The sequence below is a fragment of the Cydia splendana genome, chromosome 14 (assembly GCF_910591565.1).
Source record: "Cydia splendana chromosome 14, ilCydSple1.2, whole genome shotgun sequence".
NCBI lineage: Eukaryota > Metazoa > Arthropoda > Insecta > Lepidoptera > Tortricidae > Cydia > Cydia splendana.
This window is the reverse complement of record NC_085973.1, coordinates 1,238,011-1,254,134: the sequence shown is the minus strand read 5'-3', so window position 1 is coordinate 1,254,134 and position 16,124 is coordinate 1,238,011. Positions and strand designations below refer to the sequence as shown.

Here is a 16,124-nt window from a genome sequence, read left to right as displayed (position 1 = left end):
CGAGAAAATTCGGATATTCCACAATTACAGGTAAACGTGAAATATTTACCCAGTTTTTTTAGATCGTCTTTTTGCAGTGATGTCATATTTGGCCAGGCTTCTCCGTTATTTACAATCCATATGGTGCTACTTTAAGGTTTTTTATTGTTATTATTTATTCATTATGGTGCTACTTTCCCGTACTAGATAGTGCGGGAATAAGCACTTTCCCGTACTAGTTAGTGCGGGAATAAGCACTTTCCGTGCATCATATGTCGAAAATGTAAAGGGTATACTGTAAAACGTTATACAAAACACGTGCGAATATATATCCATGCCGTAATCGGCAACGGCGACACTAGATAATTACGAGCGTGTAATTGTACCTACGATACACAAGCGAATAGGTAATTCGCAACTCGTGTCGATTTAAAACTCTCCCTTCGGTCGTGTTTTAATTTATCATCAATAGCGAATTTCCTAGTTTCCGCACTTGTATCGTAAATAACAATTTTTGACCGCCTTATTCACAAATTTTACAATCTCTCTCTTCTCAATTAGTTAATGTGGCGTAGAGTGGAGTATTTTCAACAATCATCCGTAGTGAGCAATCTGGTGTGTCCCGTGACGGGGGCGCGTTCGGAAAGCACCACGTATGTCTGGTACACAAGCAGCAGCGTTATCGAATATATTACTGTAAAGAAAAACATATGTCGGTTACTTTTCCGTGAGACTAAAGATATGTGAATATTATTTATTAAGGCAAATCGAATGGCTATTGATGAAGCTCCTCGTTATAAACATACAGAGTGAGTTTGATGTGTGATTTTGTTTTGTATGTATGTGAGGGATCCCTCAAAGTATGGTTCATACTGAACAACTACTGAAATCGCGAAAAACAGATATTTTTTGCGTTTTCGGAGTTGGCCCCTCAGAGTAGGTATAATCACTTGATCAGACACAACAAAATTACTCTGTATATTTTGCAATCTGCAACTTACGCGAGTGACCCGTTTAAGTATAATATACTGTTTTTTCTGTTTTTTCCTTTACTGGTTAGTTAAAGAGTCACGCTAAGTTTCACATTTCTGTCGGAATGAGCCGTTTAAAAAAAAAACTTGGAATAGAGCCGTTCCATAGGTATTAATCGTCAAGTCTCAACTCAATGAAATGTCATAAATTACCATTTACACAAGGTCAGATTTTTCAGATCAATCGATACCATCTAGAATATGTTATACTTACCCACAGAATGTGTAGGTACTTACCGCAAACCCCAAGGGGGATCATTGCGTATAACACAACGTACAGTTGACCCCACGCCAGCCAGATGAAAACCACGGTGCCTATGGCGCTCAGGGCCACTGAGATCATCCCGTATATCAGGTACGCCATTATGTAGCGTTTCTTGTTCTGAAACAATATCAATCAATATAAACTACATAGCCCCACTATATTATATAAGTACAACGAAAACAAGAAAAGTATTAAAAGATAGCCCTTACAATCGATCTTTTAAATAGGACAGGTTTTCGACGTCAGTTAAAACTAGCTAGCATTATTTGATAGATAAAAAAAAAATTGTGACTTTCGATAAATATTTCTGAACACATAATTCAAGTATTACTTAGGTAATTTAAACAATCGTATGTACAGTTAGACCAAGAAAAGTCTGCAACGATTTTGATAGCGCACGCAGTGCAAGTGTTATTTTAAACGTCAAACTTCTATGAAAATGTCGAATATAACACTTGCACTGCGTATGCTATCAAAATCGTCGCAGACTTTTCTTGATCTAACTCTCTAGGTACTATAGAATGTTGTGACCTTCCACTTAAAAATAGCTCCCGGGTGATTATTAAAATGGTGACGATGGTCAGATTTGGGGATATCTTGAAAATTATCTCGCATTTTCATACTGGAAGTACGGGTATGAGTATCTTATAATAATAATAATATAGCCATTTATTTCCATGCAAATATATATACAGTTTAAATACAAATAATTAAATTTAGAGATTTTTTTTCTTTACATGGCCCCGCTTTGGGTAAAGGCTTCCTCCATCTGTTTCCATTTTATTCTGTCCTGTGCTTTAAGCTTCCAGTTTCTACCAGCAATTCTTTGAATTTCAGCGGTCTTTGGGTCTCCCTTGGCCTCTTTTTTTTTCGATAGGGCCCCCCCATTCAGTTACCTGTTTTGTCCATCTTCTGACAGTGAGTATCTTACCTTACGCAAACCATGGCAGAGTGCAACCGCGAAGGTAAGCGCTATGACTGAGCCAACGCAGCTAGCCACGCTTATGCCTATGTACGTCCAGTCTACCACCACCTCGCTGAGGACCGTGGGGTTACACCACAGGACTAGGATGAAGATCAGGGAACCGAGGCTGGCGAGTGCACCCAAACTGCATATAACCTGAATATAACAGAATTAAGTCGCAATTAGAACGGTCACGTGATCGCGTTACGCTGTCTCGAGTTTATCATTTTCTCCCCACCTCAAAAAGTGCCCAGCGCCGCTAAAGAAGTTTTCACTTCAAAAAACAATATTGTCGTGCCTCATATTCCTTGAAATAATATAATAAATAGATATTTTTACTAAAAGTAAATATTGGTAAATATATGGTTTGCTTGAATATCTCTCTCTTCTATTAAGATAGCCTTGCAACTTAAACATTATAACACAGGGAACACAGGGAATCCTAGTTCAGGCATTTGTAAACCACTTGTCTCTATATAAATTCTTACACCCCTATTCATAAAACTTTATTTAGTTAAATTATGTTTTCTCCCTTTGTTACAAATACATAAGTGAAAATGACAGATAAAGACAAACGATTATTAGCTAATTGAGGTTTGTAGCGCGTTTATGAATAAGGGGTAAGTCTTTAAGAACAACCACTGGACTATACTTTTCTCAATAAATTATTTGTATTTGTATTAACAGTCTCTGACGCTTTCATTGGGTTGACTGGAACTGTTGGATACCATGAACCGATGGTATGTTTAGATTTATTTGTAGCTCGGTTTGTTTGCTAAAGATTTATACTTACGATATTGACGACCGAGAATATGAAGCACCCTTTTTCCACCGGCATGCCGCAGCACATCGTGGACGAGCAGCAACGAGACCTTCTGAAAACAAAACCTGCATTAAGGTTGACTCACGCTAGACCGGGCCGGGACCGGGCCGGAGCCTCCGGCGCGTCGTTTTCTATGGAAAGCACCACGTGATCACCGATCACCCGTCATAGAAAATGACATGTCGGACGCCCCGGTTCGGGCACGGCCCGGTCTAGCGTGAGTCATCCTTTAATCATTCGATTATTAATTTCGCGTCAACAACGCGTACCGGTCACCGGTCCCCTCTTTGGGTTTAAAATTGGAAATTTGGCTCCCCGCAATTTGTAGAGTGGCGAGTTACTAACGTAGGTACGCGAATAAAATTTCGCTCGTAATATCTACGCCATTTTACATTAATAACTGGGAGACCGAGCTTTTCTCGGAAAACATATAAAAACTCAAAAATGCGCGTTTTCGTGAGATAAGATCGATTTATCGCCCCCGATACACCCCCATATAGCAAATTTCATCGCAATCGTTAGAGCCGTTTCCAAGATCCCCGAAATATATATATAAATAAACATATAAATAAATAAACAAGAATTGCACGTTTAAAGGTATTAGATAGCTAGATAGATTAGATAGAATAGATAGATAGATTATATTTAAAGCGGGTTTTATTATATTGAATTTAAAACCTAGTGGAAGAGTAGGAGAAAGAATGACAGTCTTTGATTCAAAATTATAAATTAAAATTCACTTTTTGATTGAATTAAATTGAACTTTAAACAATTACGGAAAATAGGGAAAACACACCCATAATATTAGTTGTACAAAAATTGTGAACTTACTTTGATTCCATCTTTAAAAATCGAAATGCGACACGTCCACTTGAATATGTATAGGTACTTTAAAAAAAATTCAGCTGCGACCTAATAATTCTACCCCGCCAAACATAACAGCCGTAACAACCATAAAAACAGTTTCAATTTGTAATTTGTTGCTTGTAAACACGGTAAACAATTAAACAAATGTTCAAATGTTTCTTACGGAGTTATACGTAGCGGGGCAGTATTATTGTGTCACTCTCCGACTCCAATGTTTTAGCAATGAGCGCCAAATTATGACATCACTACGTCTATAAATAAAAATCGTGGTCGAAAATATAGAAAACTAGCACGTAGCATGTTAAAATGTGGGTCAACCGGGGTGAATAGGGATGACTGGGGTGAATAGGGACAAAACTTAATATGTGATTTACCTGTCAATTTCTTAATAACTACCCACACAAATTGTATCATACAACATCTTCTATTATTTTCAATCGAATGATATTTGTGATAGTATTTTTTAAGAAATTGTCAGGTAAAGCACATTTTATGTTTTGTTCCTATTCACCCCAGCCATCACCCCAGTTGACGGTACTCATTTGAAGATTGAATTCGTCGGATTACACCAACGTCATTAGTTCATTAGAGGGTATTGGTTCTTTTTCTTGAGTCACAAATATTTAAGGGTCAATTTCTGAACTCGAATTTTTTCGTGGCCGAATGAAAATCGATGGGTAGCTTCAAAAAATAAATACCGTTTTTCGGTCAGAACCATACTACTCTTTAGGTCAGGACCAGGCAAGTTCACTGATTAATTGTTTCCTATCACTGACACATATAAACTATTCACCTCTTTGTGGTAAATACGAGTCGATGTTTAAATTTTGTCCGAGATCTAGAGTAATTTTTTGACGGTTAATTTCAAAGCACGGGAATTTGAAAGCCTTATTTAGCCTTATTTTATTAATTAAACGCTAAGTGTTAGGTACAATGGATGTTATATATTTTTCAGCAATTATATTATACAGCCTTGAGTCGGATCAGGTCGTTTAGGCTTTACGGATGACTCCGGACCGGAGCTTCTGGCGTATCGTTTTCTATGGAAAGCATCACGTGATCATCTGTCATGTCATAGAAAAGTAAGCGCCGGATGCTCCGGCCCGGACACGGCCCGGTCTAACTTGAGTCATCCTTAATCTTGTTTAGGCAATTGTATAATAGATACGATTTTAAACTGTGTACAAGTTTGATTGTTTACGCATCACATTACTGGAAACCTAACAAAAACACAGACTAGCAATCTGGAAATACCTATAGTCTCATAGTACTCAACAGCGTACAAACTTAACTTTGCGAACGCAGACGGCGCCCAAACACCGCTGCCGCCAGCTAAATGCACCACAGCGATTTAGTTCGGAGTTTGCCCACTGTTTAAGTCAAGTTTGTATTTTTTTTATCATCGTGTTTTGGCAGCCATATTTACTGGCCAGTTGCGATTATGCCGGCGAGCGGGGTGGAGTGGATATAGGCCAACTGATGTCATGCAGTTATAGTGCATGTTCCTCCTACTTATCCATGTCCGTACATGTGTTGGTGCGGGCGAGACACACGATAATTGTAAATAACATGAGTCACTTAATCATTCTGATGTCAGTGTAGTAAGTACTTACTACACTTACTAGTACGTTCGAATTGGCCTGTTCTCTGAAAGACAGTAGAAAGACGCAGTTGCATTTAGGATTAGTGTGCAAGCAGATGTGTATTGGAAGAATATTTCAAGTGTTTGTGTCTTAAAGTTCAGTGACTGGTTTATCGTTTGTATGTTACTGTCTTACTATCGACAGAACTTACTTACTAGTACTTACTTGTATTACCTATAATGGATATCTGGGAGACCGAGCTTTGCTCGGAAAACATATAAAAACTCAAAATTGCGCGTTTTCCCAGAGATAAGACCTATAGCTTCATCGATTTTTCGGCCCCGTAAACCCTTATACCAATACATAGTACATTTCATCGAAATCATTAGAACCGTTTTCGAGATCCCCGAAATATATACATAAATATATATATATACAAGAATTGCTCGTTTAAATGTATAAATGTATAACAATTTATTGTCTGTATATAATATCTAAAATGTACATAATTTGTTTAATGTTTATTAAAGTTAAATGTTTGTTTTTTGGTTACAGTAAAATTTAAGTAGAGGTGTTAAAGTAAATAAAGCTGTTTACACGTTTATAAAACAGTGTCTGTCTCTGTATAGATAAGCATAACACCAAAATATCGTTGCATTTGTTAATCTTTTCAACACAAAATTTCACGAGAACCGGTTGAGAAATGCGACCTGTAGAGGAGAACATCTGGACATGAGAAAGCATTTCTATCCAAGCTGAAACGGCGACCTTCGCTCCGCTAGGTCAATTACCTACACCGCAATTAGCGCCACCCCACACTAATTGAGCGTTAGCGTCTAGTAACGGCTATAAAAAATGGCGTCGCTGCGCAGTTGCGTCAACGCTGCGTCGAGCAGCAGTGTTGATTAGACGCCGACGCTCGAGAGACGCTAGTGTGGGGTGGACCTTACGGCCTCCTTCTTTTTTTGAAGTCGGTTACAATGAAATATGTCAAACAACTTATGGTTTACAGGATCAAGATGTGTTACCAGGGCAAATTCTTCTACTGCATCCCAGTCAAGACGGCCTGCTACGTTTTGGCCATTATAAATGCGGTGAGTACATTACATACCGTCCACCGAGGTGAATAGGGATGGCGTGGCCTAGTTGGGGGTGTGCTGTTCTCGAAAACGTTTTCTATTTACTATGGGAAATATTCTCGAGAGAGGACATTTCCTGGAACAAAACTTGGAATGAGACACTTGTTTTGTGCCACTATTCATGATAAGCAACGACCTGATAATTTCGTAAAAACTACCTAGAGTAAGACCAAGAAAAGTCTGCAAAGATTTTGATAGCACACGCAGTGCAAGTGTTATTTCAATCGTCAAACTTCTATGAAATTATGACATCAATTACCTACACCGCAATTAGGGATACCCCACACTAGTTAGCGTCTTTTGAGCGTCGGCGTCTAGTCAGCGCTATGGAAAATGGAGTCGCTGCGCAGTTACGCCAGCGTTGCGTTGAGCAGCAGTCATAGAGTTGACTAGACGCCGACGCTCGGGAGACGCTAGTGTGGCTCTTATGTTAGGGGCTATTCATAAATTACGTCATTTCAAATTAGGGGGGGGGGGGGCTGGACATCGGATGACGGTAGCATGAAGTAGGAGGAAATGGGGTCATTTGAAGCATGATTTTTGGATGATTATAGGGGGGGGGGGTCCAAAATCGTCAAAAATCGATGACGTAATTTATGGACAGCCCCTTATATATGCCTTATATAATTGTTCTGTCCCTAGATCGTTAACGCGGTGACCTTGGGATGTTTCAGTATTCAGGGGGTAGTATACCTACTAGCAGCTGTCGTCAGCTTCTGCGTCGGCGGTGGTAACAAAACAGGTGAGTGGAATGTTATCTCTTACCCCTAATTACCTACTATAAGTATACAGGGTGAATTTTAATTAGGTACCTACTCTGCTTAGTGACTTTTTAGGTCATACTGAACAAATTTTATTATGGGATCAGTGCCGAAATCGCGAAAATAAATTTGCCTGTTTCATAGAAATCAGCGACATTTAAAATATTAGCCCGTACATTAATGAAATAGCCAAATTACTTTTTCGCGGTTTCGGCATTGGTCATATAATAAAATTTGTTCACTACGCAGAATGGCTGGTGATTAAAATTTCACCCAGTAATTACCTCTATTATTATTTTTATGGGACAAGCTTAATACAAATCGAGCTAGCCCAGCAGTAAGCTCAATAAGGCTTGTGTTTAGAAACGAAACAAGTTTTCGACATGTTTCGTTTCATTTCATAGGTTAAAATTTACATTATAATATAGTTTAAGATAAATTGAATTAGTTTAAACTTTAACCCGCTTAAAATTATTGTGATACTGTTGATTATGATTATGATTTATAATAAAGCTTTCAAATGTTACAGGCGGTGATCGTTTTAAGCGTAGCATGGTGGTCACGGATCAAGGCATGTACGACTACTGGGTTCCTTTTGAGTACCTTCTTCCCTTATGTTGGGTGTTCTCTCTTCTCACCTTCATCTTCTCTGTACTGCTGTGCTGTGGCCTCGATAATGTAAGTAACATCTGTATATTAGATTAATTTTGTATCAAGCAGAAATTTATTATATTATGTGACGATTTTATTATATCATTATTATCTGTTCAGAGATAGACCAAGAAAAGACTGCAACGAATTTGATAGCACACAAGTGTTATTTTAAACGTCAAACTTATATGAAACTATTACGTATAAATAACACTTGCAATGCGTAATGCTATCAACATCGTTGAAAACTTTTCTTAGTCCAACTCTTTAGATATGGATGTTTTAATAATTACCGCTGGTAATAGGTAATTTGCACTCACTGCGTGCGTAATTTTTACCTAACTAAACAGCGAAGTCAAAACTAAGACATTATGGTTTAAGGTCAAGGTGGATAAGACCGTCATGTAAAATGTATTGCCGGGAAGATTGTATTAGCGTAAGGACTCTCGTATTTGTCCGGATATACCGAGGGCGTCAGTTCACTCCATATTTTAGCTGTGCGAAGCAGGAAGTTTCTGGAGAAACGTACAGAGGACTGCCGACCATTACTAACTCAACTAACTTAAAATTAATTAAATTTTATTTCAGTGTAAGGTGAGACAGGTGAGGGCGTATTTCATCTACGGCTGCATAGTCACAGTCCTCGCGTTCTTGGCTTCCATGGTCCAGATCATCGTCAAGGAAGAATCGTTGCTTGGTCTGTGGGGGCTCATGGGGTGTGGTAAGTTCCTTGCCACAGATAAAACTAGGTATTGGATACCTTCTACAACTATAAATCAGAAATACTACTTGATTAAAAGATACTTAAAAGGTCGCCATCCAAACGCAATTTAGAAATTTAATAGATTTAATTGAGCTAGTTTGTTTAGTTTGAGTTTAGAATATTTATATCACAACGGTTCTTCTTCTTCTTCTTTATTAGGGGCTATATAAGGCTCCAAAGCCTATGTATCACTGCGACCATTCCTGATCTATTGTGATCGCCACCTATTACAACTCTCGATCCAACCCTGCAACTTCGAATAGCTGCAGGATCCTTTTGGTCTCGAGAGACTTTACCTCCTCCGGGCGTAATATGTGTCCGCCCAAGATTAGGTCACGAGTACGCATTAGGCAAGGGCACTCTGTGAGGATGTGCAAGGGCGTCTCCTCCGCCTCCATGCAGAGTCTGCACCGCCCTATGTCACGTTTCCCCATGGTGCGCATGTGCTTATTTAGGCCGCAATGCCCGGTAAGCACCCTTACCAAGTTGCGCAGTTGGTTCCTAGACAGCGCTAAGGCGTTCGAGGACGCCTTTTTGCTGAAGGCCTTGATAAGCGCTTTGGAATGGTTCAAACCTGTTGTTTCTCTCCAGAGTTGAATGGTTTTGTAGTGACAGTAGGTCTTTAGGGTGAGCCGCGTTAGGCTTTTGGGGATACCACAAAAGGGCTCAGGACTGTAGTTCTTCCCCTTAGCCCCTGCTCGCGCGAGTTCGTCGGCCTTCTCGTTTCCTACGATACCCGCATGCCCCGGGACCCAACGTAGAACAACCTTGTTCCTGGCTCCAAGGTTGTTCAATAGTTGCCTGCAGTTCTCAACCAGCCTCGATGTGGTGACATCGGAGGTTAGAGCTAAGAGTGCCGCCTGGCTATCCGAATGGATATAGATAGTATGGTTGCCGTAGTTGCTTTGCAGATTGATTGACGCACATTCTAGAATGGCGTATACCTCTGCCTGGAATATAGAGCAAAAACGTCCTAGGTTTAAGCTGATGCTTTTCCTAGGCGCTTCACCGTATACTCCGCAACCTACTTCAGATCCGGATTTGGAGCCATCAGTGTACCACCTCAGGCTTCCTTCTTTCCACTTAATTTGACTGTTTGACCAGTCCTCCCGTTTGGGGATTTCCACTGAGTAAAGTTTGAGTGGACAAAATTTGGGTGACATAGTGTCGGTTGGCATCCCAAGAACAGGAATATCGTACACTGATTCATTAAACAGTCTCAGAGTTTGCGATAACCAATTACCTCTCCTCACGCCCGCTATTCTAAACATACTAGATCTCGCCTCCAATTCTAGATGCAAGTGGAGGGGTGGTAGATTTAGTATGGCTTCTAGGGCTGCCGTCGGGGAGGATGACATGGCCCCAGTGACGATGACACAGGCAGTTCTTTGAAGGCTGCCAAGCTTCATCACTGTTACCTTCTGCGTCGTTTTCCTGTACCATGCTACAGAGGCGTAAGACACTATCGGCCTCACTATGGATGTGTACAGCCATAAGGCAATTTTGGGTTTTAGACCCCATCTGTTGCCTGCCAAACGACAGCATATTGCCAGGGCTGATTTAGCCTTTTGTATGGTTCCGTCCACATGCTTGTTCCAGGTCAGTTTCTGGTCCAGTGTTACCCCCAGATATTTGACCTCTGTTGAGAACGGAATAGTTTTACCATTCATGACAAGTGGTTTAAGTTTGTCCAGTTTCCTCTTGTTCGTGAATGGTACTATAATTGTCTTATCTGCATTGATAGACAATTCATTCTCTCCGCACCATGTATTTATGGTGTTGAGAGCCCTCTGCATAAGGTCTGATAAAGTACTTTGGCAGTTGCCCCTCACCGTCACAACAAGGTCGTCTGCGTACCCCTGAGTGTCGATTCGGAGTTCCGCCATCTTGTGCAGAAGTCCATCCACCGCGAGAGTCCAGAGCAAGGGAGATAGGACACCTCCCTGCGGGCAGCCTCTCACAGTGGCCACTTCGAGAGTAGTGTTAAGCAAGTCTAGCCTAACCACTCTGCTTGAGAGCATGCTTTGCACCCAGCGGATAGTGGTGGAATCCACCTCCTTGGCCCTAAGCCCTTCCACCAGTGTCCGAATGGGTGTATTATCAAAAGCGCCCTCAATATCTAGGAAGGCCGACATGGCTATGTCCTTGTCTTCCAAGGCCCTTTCCACTCTGTCAACTAGCTCCAGCAAGGCAGTCTCTGTAGATCTGCCCCTGCGGTAAGCATGTTGACTGTCGTGTATGGGTTTTCTCAGAAGACAGCTCTCCCTGATATACTTATCGATTACCTTTTCCAAGGTTTTAAGGAGGAACGAGGAGAGACTGATCGGTCTGAAGGACTTGGCTAAAGCATAATCCTTCCTCCCAGCCTTCGGTATAAATAATACCTTGACCTTGTTCCACTGTTCTGGTAAGTGTCCCCAGGCATAACTAGCTCTGAAGATTCTAACCAAATGCGGGATTAGGACTTCAGCTCCTCGCTGCATTAGCACAGGGCTTACTCCGTCCAGGCCGCACGTCTTGTAAGGTTTAAAGGAGTTTATAGCCCACTTCACTATCCCGGGCCTTATGACGAGGGCAGCCTGCCTCCAGTCCTCCGGGCGAGGCCTGTGCAGGCCTCTGACCACCTGGGACTGGTGCGACTGTCCTGCCCCGACTAAAAATACAAGTGAGTGTAACCGTTATGATATAAATATTTTAAAATATGTCTCACGAAAGTTTACTTTCGACTTTATTTAGGTTCAAAGTTAATATTTACCTTTTATTTTCAGCTCTCCACTCGCTATTTCTCGTGCTAGTGCACTACACGCACGCCAAGATGGCCGCCGACGCCATGTTTACAGATCACCGACCTCTGAACGACGAACACTCAAGGGACTCTAAGAGAGACGTAAAATTACATACGGTGATCTAAACAATCATCATCATCATTATTTAAGCCTCCAGCACGATAGAGTTAGACCAAGAAATGGCTGCAGCGATTTTGATAACATACGCAGTGCAAGTGTTATTTATACGTCATAATTTCATAGAAGTTTGCACTGCGTATGCTATCAAATCGCAGCAGACTTTTCTTGGTCTAACTCTAACCTTTGCTCTAACTAAATAACATGCTTTAAATATCATTCTAATGTCAGTGTACGTTCGAATTGGCCTATATTGTATGTCCGTTTTTCTAAGATGAGGTACGCCATAGTAAATGTATGGCGAAGTTGATCTTAGAAATTGGACAGGCTATTATACCTATATCAACCTATATTTTAAGATTAGGTAGTTGTGTATGTAGTGCGTGTTGTAAGTACATACATGTAGTTGTAGATTCTGGAAAGAGAAGAGTCGTGGAATGGAGCCCTATAGGTACATTCCACGACTCTTCTCTTTCCGAACAGACTCTAGTGCCTACTTTATGCATAGAAAAATGCATTTACTTTATTTACAAGAATAGATTAGCCGTAATATTGTTTTATATTATAATGATTATTATACGATTTTCCATAATATTTAATATTATGTAGATTTAAATTTGTACCTCATTGTCAAAAAAAATATGAACTAAAAGCAAAGATTTAAAAAATGATTTGTTTTCCTCGAACACTTATTACCTACGTACCCTTCCATCCACTAACAGGTCAATTCGAGTTTTAGTTATTCGATCTATTTCCAATAAGATACTGATCTGACAGTATTAAAGTGGCGTTTTTGGTTGAAGAACGGTCACTTTTGACACTGACAGATCAGTATCATTTTGGACGTCTTTTGAGAGTCGACGTCTAGTGAGCGCTATGGAAATGGCATTGCCGCGCAGTTGCGCCAACGTTGCGTCGAGCAGCAGCCATAGAGTTAATTAGACGCCGACGCTCGGGAGTCGCTAGTGTGGGGTGGCTCTTATAGAGAACGAAGTATCGTACGCCTCGGCCAGACCCCGGATCGTTTTAGCGTAACTCATCCTCACCCAAGTGAGAAAGCAGCATCTTTGCAAAATCTCTATACAGGATGATTTCGGGGTCGTGGAGCAAGAGAGCCAGACATCATACAGAATCCAAAGATGAGCCTAATGATGTTGTTAATTATTGTTTATCACCAAAAATGATGATTATTTTCTAGATGGCAAGTAGGAAAAAACATTTTTGCATACAATTTGGTGACCCTACTCAATGTGACGTCTTGTCGCTTTCCATACAGCGTATGTCAAAAGTCATAGGGTGACCATAATTACTTAGTATAAGATTAATTTTACTTGAAAAATAAGAATAATTCAAGTAATTATCTTTTAATCAAATACTACGATATGATAATGTGGATCATTTACAGAGTCAGAAAAAGTGGTTCTGGATCACGACCCCGAAATCACCCTGTATTTAAAAACGTTGCAGATCCACTTATGTTACTAATGTTTTGACACTTACTGTGTTCAATAATAAGGAAAGTCCGTGTGTTGTTGTGAGGTTGTTGTTTACTCAAAATTCCCAGAAAGCCCACACCAAAACACAAACACAGGGGATCAGGAAATACCTAGTGTTTACAATTTATGCGTGCACAAACATAGCTTTGCGGGCAGAGATGGCGTCCATGCAGCGCTGTCGCATGCTAAATGTACAGCGGTATTTTAGTTCGGGGTTTGCCCACAGGCAAAATTATGTCTGCGTGTTTTAATCTGTGTTTTGGAGTCACCATATAAATGTGTTACGTATAACTTGGTATAACTGACTCGCTAGCCAGTCGTTACAGTGCAAAGCCCGAGTGCTGTATTTCTGTCTGTTACGTGTGTGTTACACGCGGAGTCGTGTCAAAACACTTTAAATAGGGATTTTTAAAGTGTGAAGAGTTCTTTCAAGTGAGTTCCTAATTTTTTTTAAGTGAGTTCCTACACTTCCAACTATTGATAATAGTATGACGGTTAAGTGCTTAGACAGCCGTGCGAGCTTACATAAGCATGTTATTTAATAGAGTTAGACCAAGCTAAGTAGGCAGCGATTGTCTGGTCTATCTCTACCGACATGTGTTTTTTTTAGGTCCAAGATGTGCTACAAGGGCAATTTCCTCCATCGCGTCCAAATCGAGTGGGCCTGCCTCGCAGCGGGCATTTTAGATGCGGTAAGAATAATAATAAATAAATAAATATTAAAATATGGGACACCCTTACAAATTGACTAAGTCCCACAGTAAGCTTAACAAGACTTGTGTTACACTCTATTCTCTTTGCTAGATAGTCTAGTATGTATGTAAAGCCGACCACTGACTAACAGGCCGCCGCGCCGGACGATATCGGCCTGTCAGTTAGAACAAAAAATTTACAGTTCCGAACAACTGACCGGCCGATATCGTCCGGCGGACTGTTAGTCAGTGGTCGGCTTAAGCGACTTGGACATGATCTGTAATGCTTATGTATTTTTAATATAAATTATAATCAATCAATCAATAACTCAGGAACAAATATTTGTGCTCATCACAAAAATTTATGCCCTTACCGGGATTCGAACCCAGGACTATCGGTTTCATAGGCAGGGTCTCTACCAGGCCAGACAGGTTCTCGTAGTATACCTACACTTTCACATTCTTTACAACAACGTCAAACATGGGTAGGTTGCTAGAAGTGGGTTTGGCAAATTGTTATATAAATAAATAAATATACGGACAATTAATATTACACAAATCCACCAAATCACACAGTAAGCTCAATAAGGCTTGTGTTGTGGGTAGACTATTACGATATATTATGTTATATATGTAAATGTAGATGTATACAACTTATATGTATATAACATAGCGCAAGTATATATATATAAGGCTACGCTAAGAGAGTGTGAGTGTGGCGTTGCACACCACAAACTTATACATGCTTAAATATATATAGGTAGGTACAACATCCATAATTAAGGAATAAATATTTGCCCTATAGGATTCGAATCCAGGCGGCTTAGCACGGTCGCGTTTTTATCCCTTGTCACCATGCCTGTCACGTTCTAACAAGTATGTAAGTGCGAAAGGGACGCGCATAGTGGTAGTCGATAAAAATGGAACCGTGCTGAGCCCGCAGGACTACCATCACTACTGGGGGCCGATTTTTGAATTTCGATCGCTCGATTTCGTCACTCGAAAATCGGTGGAAAACGGCGAAATGCTAATTTTTGAAATACGAGCGATCGAAATTTGGAATCTATTGGTATTGACCAATCGATTTCAATTCTATTAGTAGAATTTAAATGCCTAGTAGTGGAGATATTATTTAATGGTAGAAGAGCCGGCCGCAAAATTTCTAACCGACTTGATACCACGATGAAATGCACAATGGTTGCCCAGAAAAGTTATGCTAAGTCCGAATTCGATAGTCTGCCACGGCGGAACTTGCCGAAAGTACGAAAAAGAAGGCCACTTCCGGTGCGAAAAAAGGGGCTGATTTAACCCATCTGATACCGAGATAGTAGTTATGGCAGCAGTTAGAAATTTACATGTAGACACAGAAAAGCGAAGTCTGCCACTATTTTTTTTGCCGGAAGTGCTTGGCAGACGCTCTCAAAGGTGACCATCGGGACCCCTAAATTAACCCATCTGATACCACCATGAAACCAATGCCAGTCGGTAGGTATGAACTCTCATGTCAGGAATATATAAGTCTGCCAAGGCTTTTCCTGCCGAAACACCATGGCAGACGAGATTATGTAAGCAAGGTCGCCATCGGTTACCCTACACTAACCCATCTGATACCACCATGAAACCAATTCCATTCGGTAGGTATGAACCCCCATTTTAGGAATATATAAGTCTGCCAAGGTTTTTCCTGCCGAAACACCTTGGCAGACGAGATTATAAGCAAGATGACCATCGGTTACCGTACACTAACCCATCTGATACCGCCATGAAACCAATTCCAGTCGGTAGGTATGAACCCTCATTTCATGAATATATAAGTCTGCCAAGGCTTTTCCTGCCGAAACACCTTGGCAGACGAGATTATGTTAGCAAGGTGTACATCAGTTACCCTACATTAACCCATCTGATACCTCCATGAAACCAATTCCAGTCGGTAGGTATGAACCCTCATTTCGGAAATTTTTAAGTCTGCCAAGCCCTTTCCTGCCGAAACTCCTTGACAGACGAGATTATGTAAGCAACATCCGCATCCGTGGGACCGGTATACGTGATTACTGTAGGCTTATTTATTACTTTATGCTTTTACATATTTGTATATTATTATGTTATTAATGAAATATATTTATAATTTATTAAACCTATACCTAATACATTGGGAATTCATTACCTGCTTACGGCAGTAGTAGGGAGTAGTGGGTGAGTTCTGGCTC

The 16,124-nt window shown here is 40.6% G+C and overlaps 2 protein-coding genes across 2 annotated transcripts; one reads left to right on the top strand and one right to left on the bottom strand.

The window, feature by feature from the left end:
- Window positions 1-225: 225 nt before the first annotated feature.
- LOC134797065 (uncharacterized) lies at window positions 226-4,112 on the bottom strand. Its single transcript, XM_063769285.1, has 5 exons — window positions 3,894-4,112; window positions 3,033-3,114; window positions 2,207-2,395; window positions 1,248-1,392; window positions 226-673 (listed from the first exon to the last, which is right to left on the bottom strand). The coding sequence occupies exons 1-5, from the start codon at window positions 3,902-3,904 to the stop codon at window positions 567-569; spliced, it is 534 nt and encodes a 177-aa protein (XP_063625355.1). The 5' UTR covers window positions 3,905-4,112; the 3' UTR covers window positions 226-566.
- A 1,445-nt stretch (window positions 4,113-5,557) lies between these two features.
- LOC134797058 (uncharacterized) lies at window positions 5,558-12,052 on the top strand. Its single transcript, XM_063769278.1, has 6 exons — window positions 5,558-5,690; window positions 6,525-6,606; window positions 7,294-7,393; window positions 7,942-8,090; window positions 8,652-8,784; window positions 11,595-12,052. Exons 2-6 carry the CDS (start codon window positions 6,532-6,534, stop codon window positions 11,735-11,737), a joined length of 600 nt encoding a protein of 199 aa, XP_063625348.1. The 5' UTR covers window positions 5,558-5,690; window positions 6,525-6,531; the 3' UTR covers window positions 11,738-12,052.
- Window positions 12,053-16,124: the final 4,072 nt, after the last annotated feature.

Bases quoted from the DNA above. Each gene is read 5' to 3' on its own strand.
- LOC134797065 (XM_063769285.1), bottom strand. The intron at 2,396-3,032 runs GTAAGTATAAAT...TGTTATATTCAG, and splicing joins TATTCTCGGTCGTCAATATC to GTTATATGCAGTTTGGGTGC. The intron at 674-1,247 runs GTAAGTACCTAC...TTTTCTTTACAG, and splicing joins GATCCCCCTTGGGGTTTGCG to TAATATATTCGATAACGCTG.
- LOC134797058 (XM_063769278.1), top strand. From the start codon at position 6,532: ATGTGTTACCAGGGCAAATTCTTCTACTGCATCCCAGTCAAGACGGCC. The intron at 7,394-7,941 runs GTGAGTGGAATG...CAAATGTTACAG, and splicing joins CGGCGGTGGTAACAAAACAG to GCGGTGATCGTTTTAAGCGT. The intron at 8,785-11,594 runs GTAAGTTCCTTG...TTTTATTTTCAG, and splicing joins GTGGGGGCTCATGGGGTGTG to CTCTCCACTCGCTATTTCTC.